Source organism: Podarcis gaigeae (genome assembly GCF_964106915.1).
Source record: "Podarcis gaigeae genome assembly, chromosome: 10".
In the NCBI taxonomy this organism is placed as follows: Eukaryota; Metazoa; Chordata; class Lepidosauria; order Squamata; family Lacertidae; genus Podarcis; species Podarcis gaigeae.
In genome coordinates this window covers 2,172,639-2,194,866 of record NC_139686.1, presented here as the reverse complement: position 1 = coordinate 2,194,866, position 22,228 = coordinate 2,172,639, and the positions used below count along the sequence as shown (strand labels likewise).

General features: G+C 49.9%; 1 protein-coding gene across 1 annotated transcript in view; it reads right to left on the bottom strand.

The window, feature by feature from the left end:
* MAPK8IP2 (mitogen-activated protein kinase 8 interacting protein 2) overlaps positions 1-20,423 on the bottom strand; it is a 47,776-nt gene extending 27,353 nt beyond the window's left edge. The window contains exons 1-2 of the mRNA XM_083700010.1: positions 20,291-20,423; positions 878-983 (exon numbers count right to left, since the gene is read on the bottom strand). Of these exons, the coding sequence (XP_083556136.1) occupies positions 878-983; positions 20,291-20,355 (171 nt within the window). The 5' untranslated portion in view covers positions 20,356-20,423. The remainder of the gene's footprint in view (positions 1-877; positions 984-20,290) is intronic.
* Positions 20,424-22,228: the final 1,805 nt, after the last annotated feature.

Below are 22,228 nucleotides of genomic sequence, written 5' to 3'. Positions count from 1 at the left end.
ACCTTCCCGCCGGAGCGTTTCCTATTTATCTACTTGCACTTTGACGTACTTTTGAACTGCTAGGTTGGCAGGAGCAGGGACTGAGCAACGGGAGCTCACCCTGTCGCGGGGATTCGAACCGCCGACCTTCTGATTGGCAAGGAAATAAACAGGAATTTTCACCTCCAGTTGCAGGATCTGGTTCAACTGGTTTAATAATAATAATAATAATAATAATAATAATAATAATAATAATAATAATAATAAATAAATTCTCTCTGTGTGTGCATGGCAAAAGACATTCCTTAGACGCCCTTTCCCAAGTCTCACTGTAAAGGGCACCAAACATCTATCTAAGGCAGTGTTGGCCCTAAATAGCTGTGATTCCTGCATTGCAGGGGGTTGGACTGGATGTCCTTCGGGGTCCCTTCCCACCCTACAATTCTATAATTCTATGACTAGGAATCGCAAGCAGGGTCTGAGGCATCCAATTGGCCACTGCGAGACGGGCCCCCTTTGGCCTGGCCAAGCTGCTGCAGGGCTCTCCTTAGTTTCTTGTGATTCTTGAATGGAACCTCCATGGACAGAGCCAGTCTACTTGAGGATGGCAGCCAGCAAGAGGGGGAGGAGGCTATCGCTCTTGCATCCCGCTTGCGTATGAGAAAGGGAAGCTGGCCTGATCCAGCAGGAAAATTCTGACATTCCTATTTTCATTGAAAGCAAAAGGAAAACCCAGGAAACAAAGTTTTGAGATTTATTCTGGAGCAGAGGGGCTGCAAGTTGTGGAGCTCCCACAGAGCTGGGCTCCGGGGCTTCTGCAAGAAAGAGGACGCCGCTCACAGATCTGGTGTCCAAACTAGACTGATCCCTCCTTGACCCCGTCCACTGCCCCTCTCACCTTCTCATAGTGGTCCGAGTCGTAGTTAAGGCCGATGCCACAGTCGTCGGTGATCTCAGACAGATCTTCGTCATCAAATTCCTCCAGGCTGATGTCCTGAGGAGGCCTGGAGAAGAGAAAGGAGAGAGGGGGTGCCTGTTAGTGGAACGTTTTAAGATGGGGGGGCAGGGGCAGGGACAGGGCTGGATTTCAGTTTGATGAGGTCCTCAGCTACTGAAGGTCATGGGGCCCTTTCTATGTCCAGCTGTTCTTTGTCCACAACAAATGGTCACTGTTTTTTGTGTTGAATATATGGTAATTGATAGACCTCATAGGTATCTAAAGCCATTTGCACATGTTGCCGTGCAACCAGCCCATAAAGAATGTAGGCACCCTATATATAGAAAGGAGCAAACCAGGGATATTTGAGGGAGCAGGCTAGCAGGCGGGGCCCATGACTCACATCATAGGAGCCTACACAACACACAAACACTCTTGCTGTATGTAGGTTTTATTTTATTTGTTTTTTATCTTATATTTTGGAAATGTACATCCAGTTCTTTCTTCCCTTTAATTTTTTGGGGGCCCCCAAGAGAGTGGGGCCCTAAACTATAGCTTGTTTAGCTTAAACGTAAATCCGGCATTGGGCAGGACAGTGGAATAAGGGACCACCAGGAAGGCTCCAGGCATCCCAATGTTAAATTCAAAAGGGATCATAGAATCATGGAATTGCAGAGTTGGAAGGGACCCCAAATGTTATCTAGTCTAACCCCCTGCAAAAAGTGTTCTTAAGATGCTGCTTCATAAATTAGAAGAATCATAGAGCTGGAAGGGACCACGAGGGTCATCTAGTCCAACCCCCTGCAATTCAGGAATCTTTTGCTCAACACTGGTCTTGAACCCAAGCCCTGGAGATTAACAGCCTCATACTCTACCCAATCAGCCTTCTCACTCACAGCCTAAGCCCAATCTCCCTCCCTGCTCTTCCATAAAATAAGCCAAGCGTTTTCCTCCAAATCTAAGAAACTCAGGTCTGGGGGGACTCTCCCAAAGCTGTTTGGCAGCGGAACAGACGCACCCCTCCCTGGACTCTCTAACCCAGGGGTCAGCAAACTTTTTCAGCAGGGGGCCGGTCCACTGTCCCTCAGACCATTGGGGGGGCGGACTATATTTTGAAAAAAAGGATGAACAAATTTCTATGCCCCACAAATAACCCAGAATGCATTTTAAATAAAAGGACACATTCTACTCATGTAAAAACATGCTGATTCCTGGACCGTCCGCGGGCCCCCGTGCCTTAGTTTGCCTACCCATGCTCTAACCAGCTGAGCCTACCCACCTGCGGGCTGGCTTCTGTGGTGGTTCTCCACACTGTTTTATCTTAGAAGGATAATTCATCTTTTGCACAAATGCAAAATCTCTCTGCCCACGCAGCAAAAGTCTCTCCCAATCCTCTCCCAGGTGGTGGACCCAGAGAGAAATAGTGGTCCTTTGTGGGGGGCGAAATAATTATACGCCCGTCTTTCTCCCAACTCACTGGCTCAGTGGGGTGGGGAAAGCAATTGGGAGACCCCCAGCTGTGCTCTCTTCCTTGCAGACAAAACAGCAGCCGCCCTCCATCTTCCTTCATTATCCCATGTGTTATTAAGTACATCGCGCTTGCAGCATCCCTGCAGAACAACTTGAGCAGCTTACGATCTGAGCCGGCAGTTCCCAAAGTGGGGGGGCTCTAAGAGGCAAGGGGTGGCAGCAATGGGGGGAAGCGCTAGAGGTGTAAATGGCTATCAGACATCGAAAAGCACCCGGTTCATCCATTTTGTTGCCTTAATCAAGGTAACTAGTTTTAACCGGATCCTGAATAAATGTGCATTTTTCTTGTTCTGAATTTCTTGGGGGTGTTATCTTCCTGAGTAGGTCTGAAGCAAAGCACTGTTCTGAATTATTATTTTTTTGTGGGACATTTGGGATGAGATTATGGAAGCAACGACGCAGTGGCTCCAAAAGGTTTGGGAACCACAGGTCTTTAAAAAAAACAGTCATCAGAATGTACTGTTTCTGATACATCTGGCATTTCTTCTGCTCCTTAGATAAACCCGTTATCTCATCTGCCTTCCACACCTCCTCGCCAAGCCTTGGGCTCTCTGCACCAGCCAGGCCTTAATTGCCCAACATGCCGTCATTAATGTTTCTTGCAATTAACATTTTCACAGTTGTAATACGATTTTCCCGCAAATCCTCACGTATCTTAACCACAGGCTTTATATAACCAGAGAAATGCTTGGCTGCTGTACAAGTGCCAGAGATTCCAGTGGAGCTGGGCAGCCCCAATGCCAGCTGCAGACCTCCCCTGCAAGGGGCAAGGGGCACCCATCTGCGTGGCATGGAGGAAATTGACAGAGAGAAGAAGTCTTTCTCCCTCCCTCATAACACCAGAACAGGGACATCTGATGAAGCTGAACGTTGATGGGGTTCAGGACAGCTAAAAAGAAAGCACTTCTTTGGATGGCGCATAAACTATGGAACTCACTGCCACAGGGAGCAGTCATGGCTGCCAACCTAAAAAAGGATTGGAAAAATTCATGGAGGAATGGGCTATATATATATGATTTCTTAGTTTACAAAAAATACGTGCATTGTCTCTTTTTTCAAGTTGTGCTTTCTACAGATCAGTTTCATTTGTTGTGAGGCATTGGTGTTGCATGCAGTGTTAGGTTAGGAAGAAAAGAGGGGGGAAGGGGAATGGTGAGTGGGGTGGGCTGGCAATGTATCTATTCTTCTACTTAGCATATGTTTGGGGTTTTATGTCAGCGTCACTTGTGGGGGTTCTCTTACTATTCGCTTGTTGTATTTCCTTGGTGGTGAGAGAGGTTAGGGGTGGCCTAGGGCAGAGGTAGGCAAACTAAGGCCCAGGGGCTGGATCCGACCCAATCGCCTTCTCAATCTGGCCCGCGGACGGTCCGGGAATCAGCATGTTTTTATGTCAGTAGAATGTGTGCTATTATTTAAAATGCATCTCTGGGTTATTTGTGGGGCATAGGAATTCGTTCATTCCCCCCCAAATATAGCTCAGCCCCCCACAAGGTCTGAGGGACAGTGGACCGGCCCCCTGCTGAAAAAGTTTGCTGACCCCTGGCCTAGGGTGTGGTTGGTTGTCTTTGGTTGGCTATAGTGAGATTTGTGTGTGTGTGTGTGTGTGTGTGTGTGTGTATTTGGATCAGGTTAGCCAGATTGATTTGTATGCTGTTGGCGGATTCTTGTCGTTGTCTTGTTGGGCTACATATGTGATAAAGGGGACCCATACCAGGGCAAAGGCATCCTTTTCTATTTGTCCCCATGTCAGTTTCAGTTTACTGGTTAGTTTTTCTAATAAGGCTGTTTCCCATACAGTGGTACCTCAGGTTACATACGCTTCAGGTTACATACGCTTCAGGTTACAGACTCCGCTAACCCAGAAGTAGTACCTTGGGTTAAGAACTTTGCTTCAGGATGAGAACAGAAATCGTGCTGCGGTGGTAGCAGGAGGCCCCATTAGCTAAAGTGGTGCTTCAGGTTAAGCACAGTTTCAGGTTGAGAACGGACCTCCAGAACGAATTAAGTACATAACCCGAGGTACCACTGTACTATTTGATACCATTGGTCCATGCTTATTCCTGACAGGTCTCTCCAGTGTCTGGCTATGATGCTTTTGGCTGCTGAGAGTAGGTGGGCTATGAGTTCTTTGTGATGTGAGTGGGCATTATTGTCTGGGAAGATGTTCAGTAGGGCCAGTTCTGGGCTGGCTTCTAACACTTGCTTAGTTATTTTGCATATTTCTGGTATGATTGATGTCCAGAAGAGTTGGATTTTGGGATGCCTGCTAGTCAGGAAAGCTGTGTTCTGCGCTCAGATCCTGCTTGCTGGTTTCCCACAGCACATGCAACTGTTCAGCTGCTGTGAGAACAGGATGCTGGAAGAGATGGGCAAGACTGAGGTTGGATGAGGCCCTCAGCTACTGAAGGTAATGGGGCCCTTAATGTCCAGCTGTTCTTTGTCCACAACAAATGGTTGCTGTTTTTTGTGTTGAATATATGCTATATGGTAATTGATGGACCTAATAGGTATCTCAATCCATTTGCACATGTTGCCACACAACCAGTCCATGCAGAATGTAAAGGTAAAGGGACCCCTGACCATTAGGTCCAGTCGTGACCGACTCTGGGGTTGCGGTGCTCATCTTGCTTTACTGGCCGAGGGAGCCGGAGTTTGTCCGCAGACAGTTTTTCCGGGTCATGTGGCCAGCATGACTGAGCCGCTTCTGGCGAACCAGAGCAGCGCATGGAAAAGCTGTTTACCTTCCCGCCGGAGCGGTGCCTATTTATCTACTTGCACTTTGAGGTGCTTTCAAACTGCTAGGTTGGCAGGAGCAGGGACTGAGCAATGGGAGCTCACCCCGTCGCGGGGATTTGAACCACCACCTTCTGATCAGCAAGCCCTAGACTCAGGCACCCTAGATATAGAAAGGAGCAAACCAATGATATTTTAGGGAGCAGGCTAGCAGGTGGGGCCCATGACTTACATCAGAGGAGCCTATACAACACAAAACACTCTTGCTATATGTAGGTTTTATTTTATTTGTTTTTTATCTTATATTTTGGAAATGTACATCCAGTTCTTTTTTCCCCTTTAATTTTTTGGGGGGGCCCACTGGGGCCCTAAGCTATAGCTTGTTTAGCTTATATGTACTGAGATGGGCCATGGGCCTGATCCACCAGGCTCTTTTCATGCTCTTATTAAATCAGGTGGCAGTGGACGGGCGAGGCCTGAGAGAAAGGGCCCACCTTGGCTGACCTGCTTCCATCTTTGGGCATCATGGCTCTTTGGAGGTCCTCCACAATCTGACACCCTCCAGGTGTTATGAACTACATATATAGTCCAAAACAAGATCTTGCCTCTCAGCTCCCTCACTCATCCAGCATCTGATGCTGCAGAGGTTAGCGGCAAAGGTAAGAATCTGCCCAATGGGAACTGTGCCAGATCCTCTCCTGATTTATTAAGCTCTGTTCTGTGCTTGCTCTGCCTCCTCTAATAGCTTGCAGTGCTTTCCAGCCTCTTGGAGAGAGAAAAGCGTTAGCCTGCGACGTCAAACGGTCAGCAGCAGCAGTAGTGCCGAGGTTTCATTTAAGCCATGGCTCAAATCCGGTTTTCAGGGCCAGAATCAGCACTGGCAAAACAAAGGGGACCCGATGGCAAAGAAGGGCATTGCTGAGCATGTGCAGAGTGTATGTCACTCGCTACCACTGAGTACTGAACTGCACATCTGGATTTAGTGAATTAGGCGGTCAGTGGAGCCTGTGGTACCCAAGGTGTCAGTATTTTATTAGCTGACATGTTGCTTGTTGTTGCTCAGAGAAGAATGGCAGACGAAACTGATGGAGTATGCAGAGATGGCGAAACTGACGGGGAAGATCAGAAACCAGGAAGATCAAGTATTTTTAAAAGACCGGAGTAAATTCCTAATTTACACAAAAGACCACCGTAAGCATTGGCAGGGATGTGATGGCACTTGTGATGTGGAATTCACTACAGTAACTATGGATATGTAACAGATGGATAATGGTAAAATATGCAGAAAATCTAATTTTAAATACGGAACCCAGGGAGGGGGGGAAGGAGGCCCGAAGGTTCAAATGAACCTTTTAATTTAATGTTTGAAATGGTGAAAGTTAAAATGTATAAAATTATGTAAAACCAATAAATATATATATAAAAAGAAAGAAAGTTTTTCTGCCCTCGTCGCTTTCAAAACCATTTCCTTTGGCCATTTACGATTTTGAGTCATCACAAGATAGCCAATTATTGGTAATAGCTGGTGCCGCTGGATCAAATTCAGTTCAGCTGAATTAATTAAACAAAATAGTTTTAACTGGAGTTTGACTAAAGGTGCAATTGATTCTTCCTATTTTGAATTTCTTTGTGTTATTATCTTCCTTAGTGGGTCGTGCAAACCGCTATTTGGAATAATTCTTTTTTTATCGGGTACGATGGGGGCCCTGGGGATGGGTTTATGCTGTGCTATTTTTCTAGAAAAAGAGGTGCTGGAACTCACCAAGAACGCCTACCTCAGGGGTCAGTAACCTAAGGCCCATGGGCCAAAAGTGGCCACAGAGGCCGTTTAACCAACCCATGAGTTGCCCGCTTGATGAGTCTCCCTGCGCTGCGCTAAAGCGGCACAGCGCAGTGTGGGGACTCTCTTCAGCGGCCCTGGAAATCACTTCTGCACATGCCCAGACGCCGGAAATCACTTCTGCACAGGCACGATTTTCGGCATCTGGGCATGCGCAGAAGTGATTTCCGGCACCGAGGACATGTGCAGATGTGATTTCTGGTCTTGCGCTGCGCCAGTACGGCCCACGGAGGATCTCCGCAGGCCCATACCCAGTAAGCCTTGCCAACCCCTGACCTAACTTGTTCTCTTAGAATGGCAATGGTGCCCACCTGAGAGGTGCCAGAATTGAGTTCTGGTGAGTTCCGGCTGAAACCCCCCCCCCCCATGGGTTTATGGAACTGTGAGGGACCCTCCCCCCAAAAATGTTGGTTTCCACTGGTGTAGCTTGACAAAGAGGACTGGGCCCCTGGCTGTTTCCAGCCTTCTGAAGTCATTTTCTTCAGTTGGGGAGGAGGATAAAATGAGAAGGAACTGCCCACTAGAGTCTGAAAGGGACCGGAAAACACAAACTGACAAGACAGGCCAGAGGCAGGACTCCAGGCACAGCTGTGTTGTTAGTATTGTTCCATGCCACCCCAATCTCTTAGAGACTCCTGGGGTTCTGGGCGCTTACCCAGGTTTGGCTTCCTTGGAATGAAGCTCATCAGAGACAGTGGCGTCTTCAGGAGATCTGGTTTTATTTGCAAATATATAGAACCTGAACATAAGATAGAGCTCACTGCATTAAGACCTGCTCCCTGCCTTGCAGGCTTTCCCCACGTGGCCTGGGAGGGAGGGGCCCAGACGGACTCCAGCTACAAAAGCTGAGGCTGCTGAACAGACTCTTGAGCTAGGGCAGGCATCCCAAACTTGGCCCTCCAGATGATTTGGGACTATGATTCCTATCATCCCTGACCACTGGTCCTGTTAGCTAGGGATGATGGGAGTTGTAGTCTCAAAACATCTGGAGGGCCGAGTTTGGGCTAGGGTATTGTTTAGGGGGTTTTGTTGGGCAGGGATTGTTGCTGTTACTGGTACAGTCGTACCTTGGTTTTTGAACAGCTTAGTTCTCGAACGTTTTGGCTCCTGAATGCCGCAGACCTGGGAGTGACTGTTCCGGTTTGCGGACTATTTTTGGAAGCCGAACGTCCGACGGGGCTTCCACAGCTTCCGATTGGCTGCAGGAGCTTCCTGCAGCCAATCAGAAACCACGCTTTGGTTTCTGAACATTTTGGAAGCTGAACGGACTTCCGGAGTGGATTCCATTTGACTTCCAAGGTAGGACTGTATTAATTTTCAGTGTCTTTATTTTAGATCTTATGATTTATGTGGAAATCATTCTGTTTGGTTGTGTGCTTTTCGATATTATATTTATTGTTTATGACTACTTTTGCTACGTTTGTAATAATGTAATTGTTCATATTTTGTATGCCACCTTGAGGATGGTTTTAGAGCCAGTGTGGTGTAGTGGTTAAGAGCGGTAGTCTCGTAATCTGGGGAACCGGGTTCGCGTCTCCGCTCCTCCACATGCAGCTGCTGGGTGACCTTGGGCCAGTCACACTTCTCTGAAGTCTCTCAGCCCCACTCACCTCACAGAGTGTTTGTTGTGGGGGAGGAAGGGAAAGGAGAATGTTAGCCGCTTGGAGACTCCTTAAAGGGAGTGAAAGGCGGGATATCAAATCCAAACTCTTCTTCTTCTTCTTCTTCTTCTTCTTCTTCTTCTTCTTCTTCTTTATGTTTGGAAAGACGGCATACAAATAAAATGAATGATTGCTTAACACCCCAACAGATCTTGCTTCTCTATTACACACAGCTTTCGATCCACCAAAGAGCAGGCTTTCCATGTGTCTCCATCTTCTCACCACTTTCTAGCTCAGCTCATGCAAAACCCTTCGGCTATTGTTCTCCCATCTAGTAATTAGGTGATGGGGGCAGTAAAGGCACACCCCTTAGCCTTGGTTGTAGCTCTTGCAACCTGACTCCTTCTTTTGGGATGTTGGTGAGGACACTTGTGGCCAGATAAGGTCACTCTCTTACAAAGAAACTTTTCTGGCTAGTTCAGCTATGGAGTCCTCTATTGGGTTCTAACTCTCACTGGGCGCAGGACCCCAAGAATTGGAAGGGAGCCAAGGGTGTCATCCAGACAGACCCCCCCAAACCCACATCATTATTATTGCCCCCCCCCAAGTCCCAGATAAGAGGCTCCCATTAAAAGGTAAAGGGTAAAGGGACCCCTGACCATTAGGTCCAGTTGTGGCCGACTCTGGGTTTGCGGCGCTCATCTCGCTTTATTGGCCAAGGGAGCCGGCATACAGTTTCTGGGTCATGTGGCCAGCATGACTAAGCTGCTTCTGGCGAACCAGAGCAGCGCACGGAAACGCCGTTTACCTTCCCACTAGAGCAGTACCTATTTATCTACTTGCACTTTGACGTGCTTTCGAACTGTTAGGTTGGCAGGAGCAGGGACCGAGCAACAGGAGCTCACCCTGTCGCGGGGATTTGAACCGCCGACCTTCTTATCGGCAAGTCCTAGGCGCTGTGGTCTAACCCACAGCGCCACGCGCGTCCCAGATAAGAGGTTCCCATTAATGTAATCCAAAATGCCACCAGTCCGCTCATGCCAGGACAGTCCTTGGCACCAGCTGGGCAAGGTGGTTCTGTTGTCTGGGGGTGAGGACAGGCTGGCTGATGTAACGGGAAGGCAAAGCAAATCCTTCTCAGCTTGCCAAGTCACCACCACAGTCTCTCGAGCTGCACATTTGTGACCACCCAGCAAATTCTGACCCTCCGTCAGATGTCTTGCCCGCTTGGCGAAGGAGGGAGGCAGAGCGGGAGCAGTGCCAAAGTTGCTTAAATGACTCGGCAGTGGAAAAGAGGCTCATTTTCTCTGGCAGCCGAGCAAGGCTCAGGTCTTCTGATAAGCTTAGCCTTGTGGATAAGAAAAGAAATTGACCCCCAGGGAATTGACTCTGAGTTCTCCTGTGGGTCTCCTGACGGATGGATGGAAGGATGCCTGAGATCTGTGTGAGAGATTTGAACAAGATTCTGCAATACGACCTTCACAGACTGGAGAGCTGGGCACAAGCTAACAAAATGAATTTCAGTAGGGGCAAATGTAAGGTCCTGCCCTTAGGCAAGGAAAACCAGATGCACAGATATAGGATAGGGAAACACCTGCCTTGATAAGGGTGCATGTGAAAAAGATCTAGGGCTCTAGGTAAATGTCCCCTCCCCTTTAGGGTATGTTTGTTTGTTTGTTTGTTTGTTTGTTTGTTTGTTTGTTTCATAAAATTTATGCCCAGTTTGACCTTAAAAACAAACAAACCTCAAAGCAGTTTACAAAAAGATACAAACAATAAAACAAAAATATATATTACAACTGTGCCTTAAAAAGGTAAAGGGACCCCTGACCATTAGGTCCAGTCGCGGACGACTCTGGGGTTGCGGCGCTCATCTCACTTTATTGGCTGAGGGAGCCGGCATGCAGCTTCCGGGTCATGTGGCCAGCAGTGCAAACCAGAAACAGCACAGAAACGCCATTTACCTCCCCCGCCGGAGTGGTACCTATTTATCTACTTGCACTTGGCGTGCTTTCGAACTGCTAGGTTGGCAGGAGCAGGGACCAAGCAACAGGAGCTCGTGGGGATTTGAACCGCCGACCTTCTGATCAGCAAGCCCTAGGCTCTGTGGTTTAAACCACAGCACCACCCACGTCCCTCAGCTGTACCTTAAAACAGACAAAAGCTAAAATATAAAAATGGATTAAAATCAACAGCTTCCTAAACATCTGGGTAAGTTTGACTAAGGAAGGTTTTTAGCAGGTGCCAAAGAGAGAAGGGTGAAGGTGACTGCCTGATTTCAACAGGCAGGGAGTTCCAAAGCGCAGGTGCTGCCACGCGGAACGATCAAATTCTTGCAAATACGGAATGGGCACTATGTGTCGTCATTAAGAATGCCACGCATTCAAGCAGTTGTGTGGGCTCATGTGGGGAAGGCGACCTTACGGGTAAACTGTTTTGGTCTGGCTGGGTTTTTGTTATTTTAAAATCTGCCTAATGCTAAATAGATGCACACCCAGCTAGGCAGGCATAACTTTGAGAGGGTCAGATGTGCAAAAAGAAAAAGAAAAGGGAAAAAAGAGTGAAATATACATTTGTAAAAAAAAAATCCCAGAAGCCTTCCTACTTATTATTGTAGGTAATGAAATACATAAGCAAGATAAAAGACTGTTTTTATATGCAACAATTGCAGCAAGATTATTATCAGCCCAACGATGGAAGCAGAAAGAGATGCCTATGAAAGAAGATTTGATGGACTATGCCAAGTTGGCTAAATTAACTGGGAAAATTCGGAACCAGCAAGACCAAACTTTCCTGAAAGACTGGAATAAATTTATGGTATATTTGAAAGACGACTGTAAACAACTGACATAGTAGGTTTACAAGAAGTTTTCTAAGGATAATTTTATTAAATATCGCAAAGTATAATGTATAATTTTTATTTATGAAAAGGATTTAATAGTAAACACTATAATAATAAAATGCAATATCAGAGAGTAAGTTGGAAAACCATCAGCCGAGGAGGATGGAAGCCGTAGGCTAGGGTAGCCAAATGTTTGCTATGTTATATGTAAGTCGGAAGTTATGTTTAAAAATATGATGAAAATTTTTTTTAAAAAATTTAAAAAAAAACGAGATCAGAAATGAATCAGGAAAAGAGTGGAACAAAGACGGGCATGTGCACCATCTGCTTAAAAAGGAAAAGAAAAGCTAAGCTCTGCCAACAGACGAAGGAAGAAGCCGAGGCGAAGGTGAAAACAAGCAGGTACAGTCCGGTCCCTGGGGAACAATTTCTCTCTGCTCTCCACCATTAAGTGTTGCTAGCAACTAATGCAAGGATGTTCTTGGATTCAACTCCTGCAGAACAATATTCCCGGCACAAGCAAAACAGTTCCTAGGGGGCAGACCCCCGCCATATGCTGAAAGCACATTCAGTGCAGAGGCAAAGCACATGATCTATAAGAAAGGAGAATCCAGCTCAACATTAGGAAGAACTTTCTGAAAGTAAGAGCAGAACGGACTCCCTTGAAAGGCGGCGGACTCCTCATCGCTGGAGATTTTAAAACAGAGGTTGGGGGGCCATCTATTATGAGTTCTTTAGATGTTTCCTACATTGAGGGGTTGGACAAGATGATCCTTGAGTGAGGAGTGGTGGTTAGGATCTAATAGAGTATTCTGTTGTTGAACCAACCCACAAGTTTCTTGGTAAAACAGTAAAAAAAGGTAAAGACCCCTGGACGCTTAAGTCCAGTCAAGGTGACTATGGGGTTGAGGCGCTCATCTCGCTTTCAGGCCGAGGGAGCCAGCCTTTGTCCACAGACAGCTTTCCAGGTCACGGGGCCAGCAGGACTAAACCGCTACTGGTGCATGGAGGACCGTGATGAGTGCCAGAGTGCACGGAAATGCTGTTTACCTTCCCGCTGCAGAGGTACCTATTTATCTACTTGCGCTGGCGTGCTTTCAAACTGCTAGGTTGGCAGGAGCTGGAACAGAGCAACGGGAGCTCACCCCATCACGGGGATTCGAACCGCCGACTTTCTGATCAGCAAGCCCAAGAGGCTCAGTGGTTTAGACCACAGCGCCACCCGCATCCCTTGGCAAAACAGTGACCTTAGCTGGCCACTTAAGTGTCCTCATCAGCATCCCAAAAGAATGGGCTCGGTTGGGAAAGCTACAACTAATTGAGGGGGGCTCCTGAGCTAATGGGTGGGCATTTCCTCCACCCCCTTCACCTAGCTAGGCTGGAAAACAATAGCCAAAGAGGTGTGTGAGAGTGAGTTGGATGCAAGCTAGAAGTTGGATCCACAAGTGACCTGCATGCTTTGTGCTGGATCTAAAGTTGTGACTGATGGAGAAGCACTATCTGTTGGGAGGTTAATGCACTGAGACCCCAGTCCTATGCCCAGGTTATATATGTGGGTGTGTGTTTAGATAGAGCCATCTATCCTAAGGACACCACAGTCTCTGCTGACCTTCATTCCAAGGAAGCACAACCCGGGTATGCACCTGGAACCCTGGGAATCTCTCAGCACTTGGAGATCAGGGTGGCATTTAACGATACAAAGAGCCACCAGGGGACCACCAGCTCCAAAACTCTACTCCCTGCTTTCTTCTCCTTCCCTCCCAAGGCCTTTCACCACATGAGTCAGCCCTGGGTCCGTTCAGCCATGCTGTTGCCAACCGTGTGAGTTAACCTCCTACCAAGACTCATAACAGCTCCTTGCATGAAAAGAGCCAGGAAATATTGCCAGGAATGAATCGTTTGAAGCCCCTGAATGTTTTGCAGAGATGAGTTCTCGGGGTCTTTTGTTGGAAACTCTGGGTGGTGGAGGCCAGTTGCCATGCGCAGTGTGCATGTACCATTAGATCAGAGGCAGTCCATGTGGTGGATGCCAGGTGTTATTGGACTACAACTCCCATGAAACCCCAGCAAGGAGTTCAATTACTCCAGGAAGGCCCCAGATGCTGAGGTTGGATCAACCTGTTTGGGGGTACAGCTCCCATCAACCCACCATGCGGATTGTGGCTGATGGGTGTTGTGGTGTTTGACAGTGGAATGCATTATTATTATTATTACTTGATTTTTATTTTTATTATCCCACCTTTTCCCCAGACAGGGACTCAAGGCTGTTTACAGACAAAACAGAAAGAGCTAAAACCATGGAAAAGGCAATAATTAAAAAGCAATTTAAGACACACACAATCTGTTAAGGATACAGTTAATACCATGGAAGCACCGCGGCCAGCTCTTTCATTAAAAGCAGCCGGTTCCCAAAAAACCCCTTGGAACAAGAAAAGTCTTAACCTGCTGGTTTCTTTAGGCAGGGAGTTCCAAAGTTGCCTGGGAGCAGCCACCGAGAAGGCCCCTCTTGCTCACCCCCACCTAGCAGACCTGTGAGGGTGGTGGGACCAAGAGAAAGGTCTCTCCCATCCCTGTCATCTCCATGTAGGACCAGGAAAGACTTTCAACGGAGGCTTTGCAGAGCATCTTCCAGTCCACAGAGACTGGGCTTAATGAACCTTTTTGAGACTGAGGGCCACAGTTCCTTCTGGGTAGCCTTGCACGGGCCCCATGTTGGGAGCCAGAAGAAACAGTGGCAAAGCAACAAATGTGATATATATATTTTTAAAAACTCTTTGTATAGTAGACTGGTAAATCTATAGCCACAGATACACACAAACACACACACCCTAAACAGCTCTAACCCCTATCCAGACTAGCAAGAAGCATCACAGCTGGCCCAAATCATGCAAGGAGGATCAAAAGTTGGCCAGTGAGATGCATGGACTGGGGACAACAGTCCAAAGAGATCTCTGGAGAGACCTGATGGGTCACTACCCCCGCCACCAGTCTGAGGACCCCACGGTCAGTACAGACAGTACAGTGGTACCTTGGTTCTCAAACGCCTTGGTTTTCAAACAACTTGGAACCCAAACACTGCAAACCTGGATTTTGCGAACCTTTTTCAGAAGCCGAACGTGCTCCGTTTTGAGTGTTACGCTTCCAATTTGAATGTTACGCGGAGGTCTGTCTGTTTTTGCTATTTATTTTGCGTTTTTACAGCTCTTTTTGTTTTGTTTTTGTGACTGTGTGGAACCCAGATAGATTGTGTGACTACAGTACATTGTTTATTGCTTTCATTTTATGGATGAATGGTCTTCTCGTTAGATAGTAAAATCCAGGGGTCAGCAACCTTTCTCAGCAGGGGGCTGGTCCACTGTCCCTCAGACCTTGTGGAGGGCTGGACTATATTTTTTTTGGGGGGGGGGGGTTGGAATGAACAAATTCCTATGCCCCACAAATAACCTGGAGATGCATTTTAAATAAAAGGACACAATCTACTCATGTAAAAACACACTGATTCCCAGATAGTCCGTGGGCCGGATTTAGAAGCCGATTGGGCTGGATCTGACCCCCGGGCCTTAGTTTGCCTACCCATGGTAAAATCCATGTTAAACTGCTGTTTTAGGGGTAGTTTTTAAAAGTCTGGAACGGATTAATCCGTTTTGCATTACTTTCTATGGGAAAAAGTGCCTTGGTTTTGGAATGCGTTGGTTTTGGAACGGACTTCCGGAACAGAATAAGTTTGAGAACCAAGGGACCACTGTACTGAGCTGAAGGAAGCAAGGGTCCAGTCTGGTAGAAGACAACCTCCCCACATTCCCATGCGCCCAGAGCATTCTCAAGGACATTACAAGATCCCACTCATGGTCATGACTTGACTGGTAGGGAGAAGGACCCAAGAGCCATTCCCTCCACAACATGGTGTCAGAAGTGAGCAGCAGGGGCTGGTCAACAGCAGTCAGAGGGGCTGGCCTAGCTAGCTGCATGATGAAGGTGGGGGGCAGGGAAGCTTCCGACAGGGTTCCCATTTTGTAATTAAGCTTCAAAAATATTAAAGGGGGAGAACTGATTTGATATGAAGAGAATCCAAAGGAAGGATTTTATTTCAGATAAACATTCACCATCAACTACTATGTAGTTGGAAGGTCTTATTGTCCTTTCCATTCATTTATTCTATTTATTTCATAAAATTTGCACACCACACATGGGCAGCCCTCTTCTCCTTCATGAGTTTGCCCAATCCTCTTCTGAGGCCATCTAGGGTGGGCCCTCATAGTTTAACTATGCGCTGCATGAAGAAGGACTTTCTTTTCCCTTGGGATGTGTGTATGTGGGGGGTCCTGCTCTGGCTGCCGGTGCTCCTGGCCCACCAGAACATGGCCGCTATGTGCTGCGCCCACCCATACAGACACAGTGATGCCTTTATGCTCTCTTGGCTCATGCGCCGGGGCACATCTGCATTCGCTTCTGGTTGGGTCCGTAATGCAGCAGAGCCAGCCACAGGCCACAGGTGGGGCAGCACATGGAGATTTGGCCCCACATACCCAAGCCTATCTTTCCCATTACTCCCGAGTCTTTGCAGATAATAATAATAATAATAATAATAATAATAATAATAATAATAATATTTATACCCCGCCCATCTGACTGGGTTTCCCCAGCCACTCTGGGCAGCTTCCAACTGAATATTAAAAACAATACAGCATCAGACATTAAAAACTTCCCTAAACAGGGCCACCTACAGATGTCTTTTAAAAGTAGAATAGTTTTTTATTGCCTTGACATCTGCTGGGAGGGTGTTCCACAGGGCACATGCCACTACCGAGAAGGCCCTCTGCCTGGTTCCCTGTAACCTCACTTCTCACAGAGAGGGAACCGCCAGAAGGCCCTCAGCGCTGGACCTCAGTGTCCGGGCTGGACGATGGGGGTGGAGACGCTCCTTCATGTATACTGGGCCTTTGAGGCCGTTTAGGGCTTTAAAGGTCAGCACCAACACTTTGAATTGTGCTCAGAAACAGACTGGGAGCCAAAGATGTTGCCAAAACCTAGTCAGACAAGTTTCTTTGCAAGGCGATGGCATGAACTGGCCACTGAAGTATCTTCATCCCAAAAGAATGAGCCACTCTGCAAGAGCTACAACTAAGCGATGGGGCCCTCCAAACTAATGGGTGGGCCTTTTCCCCACAGCCTGCCCTCACCCAGCAATAGCTAAAGGAGTGAGTCTGAGCAGAGCTGTGGAGAGGCTGGAAGCTGGAGACACAGCGACTTGCTTGCTCTACGCTGGGCCCAAAGCCATGACTAATGGAGAAGCAAGATCTGTTGGGTGTTAATCCTGAGAACCCCTCTTCCTTAGCCTCAGGCTGTATATATGTGTAGATAAAACCACACAATCTCTGTTGACCTTCTTTCCAAGGAAAGAGGACCTGGGTAACTGCTTCTGGAATGCCTGGAATCTCCTGCCACCAGGAGATTTGGGTGGTGTGTAACAATACTGGCTTACAAAGCCCGACACTGCCTGAAGCCTGGTTACCTGACAGAATGGCTTCTCCTGGGCAGCTCTGGGTGAGATCACATTCATCCAGTGCTTTACCAACCGCACTGGCTCCCGGTGAAGTACAGGGTCAGGTTCAAGGTGCTGGTTTTGACCTTTAAAGCCGTATGCGGCCTAGGACCCTCGTACCTACGGGACTGCCTCTCCTGGTATGCCCTGTGGAGGACCTTAAGGTCCACTAATGACAACATTCTGGAGGTCCCAAGTCACAAGGTGGTTAGGTTGGTCTCAACAAGGGCCAGGGCCTTTTCAGTACTGGCCCCGATTTGGTGGAACACTCTGTCACAAGAGACTAGGGCCCTGCGGGACTTGACATCTTTCCGCAGGGCCTGCAAGACAGAGCTGTTCCGCCTGGCCTTTGGTTTGGTCTCAGTCTGACCCTTAGGCTTCCCTCTCCTTATGGTTTTGACTTTTAAAATGAGGGTGCATTTTAAATTGCATTTTAACCTGTATTTTAAATTGTTTCTTTTTCTTTTTCTTATTATGTTTTTACTGAAATTTTATTGATGTTAGCCGCCCTGAGCCCAGCTCTGGCCGGGGAGGGTGAGGTATAATTAAAATTTTATTATTATTATTATTATTATTATTATTATTATTATTATTATTATTATTATTTGTCCATTTGTCAGGATCTACAAAGGAGACTCTCTTAGTTGTTCTGCTCGTCAATAGCTGAGGCCTACCACGTGGCAGCATAAAGGAGAGCTTCCTCAGTCGCCAGGCTCAATCCTTGGAACGTCCTCCACTCTGCCTTCTCCTTTTCACCTTAAGATGCCCATTGGTTATCTAGCTAGGCTTTTGGTGGACTTCATTGTCAGAGCTGAACTTTATATAAGCTGGCCATGGGGACTGGGGTTGATGGGAGTAAAAGGCCAAAACATCTGGAGGGCACCAGGTTGCTGCTTTCTTAGCCCTCATATGGGGAAGGGGCAGTCTATTCTGCTATGTGAGCTCTTGGAGGTGTTGGAGAAATTAAGTAAGAACCTGCCGGATCAGGCCAAAGGAGGCCAACCGAGTCCAGCATCCTGTCCTCACATTGGCCAACCAGATGCCTGTGGGAAACCAACAAGCAGGATTCAACCACCAGAACACTCTCCTCTTCCTGTGGTTTCCAGCAGCTGGGATTAAGAAGCATCGCTGCCTTTGACCGTGGAGGCAGAGCAGAGCTATTGTGGCTAGGAGCCAACAATAAATAGCTTTATCCTCCACAAATTTGTTTGATCCTTTTTGAAAGCCACCCAAGTTGGTGGCTCAAGAGGCAGGGAGTTCCATAGTCGCTCCGCAGCACATCCACAAACGTCCATTCCTTTGGTAGGTGCATCCTCTCCCACAATAAGTGAAAAAGTCTCGAAATGTAACTGCTGTTAAAAGGAAGGTCATCCCAGAGCCTGCTTTACCTAGAGAGGGATATGGTGCTCCTCCGCTTTCACATTTGAGTATGAGAATGGCAGACATGGTGATAGACCCCCTTCCCACCTCCTCCTTCAGAGAAACAGCTGATGAGAACCATAGACAGCCAGTCATCTCTCTCCTCAACGTAGTCCACACCTTTTGGCCACCCCACCATCCCCAAATGCTCCCTGCGGGCCCATGTGACAACCGCCAGGGACCCCTGGACATCATCTCTTCCCCTTGACCTGACCTGCGATGGTTGCTGGAGTCCAGCACAGTCCTCACCCGATACAACCTTGGAGGTTGATGCAAGGAAAAGCATCCCTCATTTTTCCCCGGGACCCTCACACCCGGAAGCTCCATCTCTCCAGCTCTAGAGAGCCCCACAGAACAGACACCAACTCCTAACTTCCTCTCCCTTGTTCAGGAAGCCCAAGCTTTGCTTCCCCATTTCCAGGGTGACGCCTCTCCAAGCACTGATGATGGAGAGGTAGGATCTAAAAGCAGCAGCAGCAAACGCGACACATCACTATACCAGCTCTGCAGCAGTTACCAGGGGTTACAGGAGGAATGTGCTGGATCTCCCGCCCCTGGGGGGAGGCAGCAGGATCCCCTGTGGCATCGCTGCATCAAGGTGGATCTGGCTTCCTGGACTCAAGAGATGGGGGTGAGGAGAGACTACCTGGCGCCTCCCAGGTACCCTGAACATCACCAATGCTTTTTAGGCCACGTTGATGCCCTGTGTGCAGTTAGGGACCTTGTTCCCTGATGCAACTCTCCAGGTGTGGGGCCTCACATCAGCCACCTGCCGCCACCTGCCCGTGGAACCAGGTGTGGTTCTTGCCTTAATAGAGCCCTGGGCAGTGGGCACAGCTACTGTTTGGCCTGGTCAGGCCCCTTCCTCTTCTGCACCAGTACTTTGGGAGGGCAGGAGGCCAAGCCAGGAAGAACCTGCTCCCACGGCCTCCCAGATCCATCTGAAGGAGGCCCATCTATGCAAATGGGATCCAAGGCCCCCAGTGGGGACAGGAAGGGAAGAAGGAGATAAAAGCCTGGAGCGTGAGAGAAGGGGGGAGAAGGTTCGAGGGGTGGCTGGGGCTTTGCCAAGGGATCCACTTTGCTTGCAAAGCAGCGGGGCAAGGAGATTAATCAAGCGAAATCTGCTGGGTTTGGCAACAAACACATTAAAGGATTGGATGGATGGGAGGAGGGGGAGGGGGAGAGAGAAAATATGTGGGGGAGCTTGCAAAGCTCTGCACGGTGTTGATCCCAAGGGCACGATGGGGCGGGGCAGAGGGGGTGGCGGCTTCCAGTGTTGCAGCAGTCTCTGAATTGGGAATTCCCCAAGGGACACCCCCCCAGCCCCCGAAAACAGCAAGGGATGGATCCAATGGGGGGTTCTCAGGACGAGAGGAATGAGGCCAACCCTTTGTAAGGGTAGGCCGTGGGGGCGGGGGGGGGCTTGCCTGCGACCCAAAGCAGGCCCAGAGTCTGGCGGTAAGAGGTAAGGGGCCGGCCCAGGCCTCGGGGACGAGGAAGAGCCCAACAGATGCTCTTCCGAGGGGGGCGAGAGCAGAAAACAGCCAGGCCTTGGGGGGGGTATATCTCCCCCTGCCCACTGTGTCCTCCTGGGGTCGAGAGCCTGTCTCTACGTCCTAGAAGGCCTTGGGGGAAAATCTGGGGAGGCCAACCTGAAGACACCCCCTACTCATTGCAGGGTGAGCTCCCAGCTCTAGGTTAAGGAAACCTTCCAGCCCCCAACCTCATCAATCCGGGGTGGGGTTTGATGCCGTGCGGGGGATTCCGCGCCCAACCGACCGACCGCCCCCACTCCCCCACCCCCGGGCACCCCGGAGCCCGGACGGGCGGGCGGGGCTGCGCCAAGCGAAGCGCGTCGGCTTACCTGCAGCCCGGCGGGGAGAGCGAATGGAAGGTGGAGAGCGAGAACATCTCCGCCCGATCCGCCATCTTCTCCGCGGCGCAGCCGAGCCGGGCTGGGGCTGGGGCTGGCGGGGCGCACGGCAGGGCGAGGCTGTCGGGGGCCGGGCGGGGCGGCGGCGAGGGCCGGGCTGCTGGAGAGGGCAGGCGGGCGGGCGGGCGGGGGTTGTCACTGCGGAGGCTGCTGATGCTGATGCCCGGAGCCGCTCGCCACTGCAGCCATCACGCGCGCTCCGTCCGGCAAGGCCCGCGTAAACAGCGGCCGGGGGGCGGAGGAGGGGGGGCCGCTGGCTGCGGAGAGGAGCGGAGGGAGGCGGCCTGAGCCAATACCCACCAGCCCGGCGCTCTCCGGCTCGACGACGCCGGGGGAGGAGGGGCGAGGCTCAACAGCGCCCCCCCCCCCCCAATGCAGATGCGGCGCCGCTATAGCAAAGGCGGCGCACGAGGGGCGGAGGAGAGAAGGACTCGCGCCCTGAGCCTCCGATCCCCGCCTCCCCAGAAGACAAAGGAAGGAAGGCTTTGGATGAGCCAGTCTACGGAACCTCTCCTCTGTCCCCCCCCCCCTTTCTGGGAGTTGGACACCCCACTTGGCAACCTCCCCGCTTCTCCGCCAACAACCGCTTCGCGCGGAGCCTAGCAGGAGGATGGGGAGCTGTCCGCCGGCTCTGGTGCTGAAACGACCGTGGGGAGCTGTCCGTGTGCCCGGTGCTGAAGTGGGAAGGACCGCGCGCCACCGTGGGCGAAAGGGCAACCTCCGACAGGCCTGGGTCTCCTATGCCTCTGTGTGCGCAGCGAGGGTCTCCATTTCCCCCAGAGAGGGGAAAGAGCTAAAAATGGGGGGGTGTCGTACCCCCACCGCCAGGGCTGGGCACTAATTGGTTTCCCCTGGTTTGCCAGCTTCTCCTGGAGAGAGGTGGCAATGTGGGCGTCCCAGCTGCCCCGTGACTCCTCCCCGGAGGCCGGGGGAGGCGGGCGCATTGCCATAGTGATGCAGCCGATGGATAGGGATGTATCTGCAAGCCAGCTTCACGCCCCGTGGTTTTCTATACGGGGTGGGGTATTTTAGGACCAAACAACTCTTGGAGGAATCTGGGCCAGCCCGGCTGCTGAAGGGACTGGCCTCCTCGTGGCAAGCGCCATTGGGTGGCTGTTTGGATGAGAGGCATGCTTTGTGGCCTCAGGCTCGGTTGTCTGTGCAGAGCTCCCAGGAGCCTCAGGCAACGTCTCCGGGTTGCCAAGGTGGTGCTTGGTGGCTGCAAGGCGAGCGGCCCTTACATCCAGGGAAGGGCACCAGCTGCTCCCTTGGGGCAGCGGATAGGCTGCTCTTGGCGGCATGACGGACACATGCGATGGCCCACCTGCACCTTATGCCGACCAGCCTCCTCGGCTGCCAACACTGATCTCATCACCGCTCAAATGATGGGGTCATCAGAGCTGTCAGTTTGGATGAAACGCTGGAATGGGATGAGGTGTCTGCCCACACAGCACCCTGTCTCTTAACAGCAGCACCTGATGCTCTAAAGACACCTGGCAGTAGTCCCAGAAGCACACACTCATAATTACTTCAGTGTAAGGAATGTGTAAGGGATGCGGGTGGCGCTGTGGGTTAAACCACAGAGCCTAGGACTTGCTGATCAGAAGGTTGGAGGTTCGAATCCCCGCAACGGGGTGAGCTCCCGTTGCTCGGTCCCTGCTCCTGCCAACCTAGCAGTTCAAAAGCACGTCAAGTGCAAGTAGATAAATAGGTACTGCTCCAGCGGGAAGGTAAACGGTGTTTCCATGCGCTGCTCTGGTTCGCCAGAAGCAGCTTAGTCATGCTGGCCACATGACCCGGAAGTTGTACGCCGGTTCCCTCAGCTAGTAAAGCGAGATGAGCACCACAACCCCAGAGTTGGTCACGACT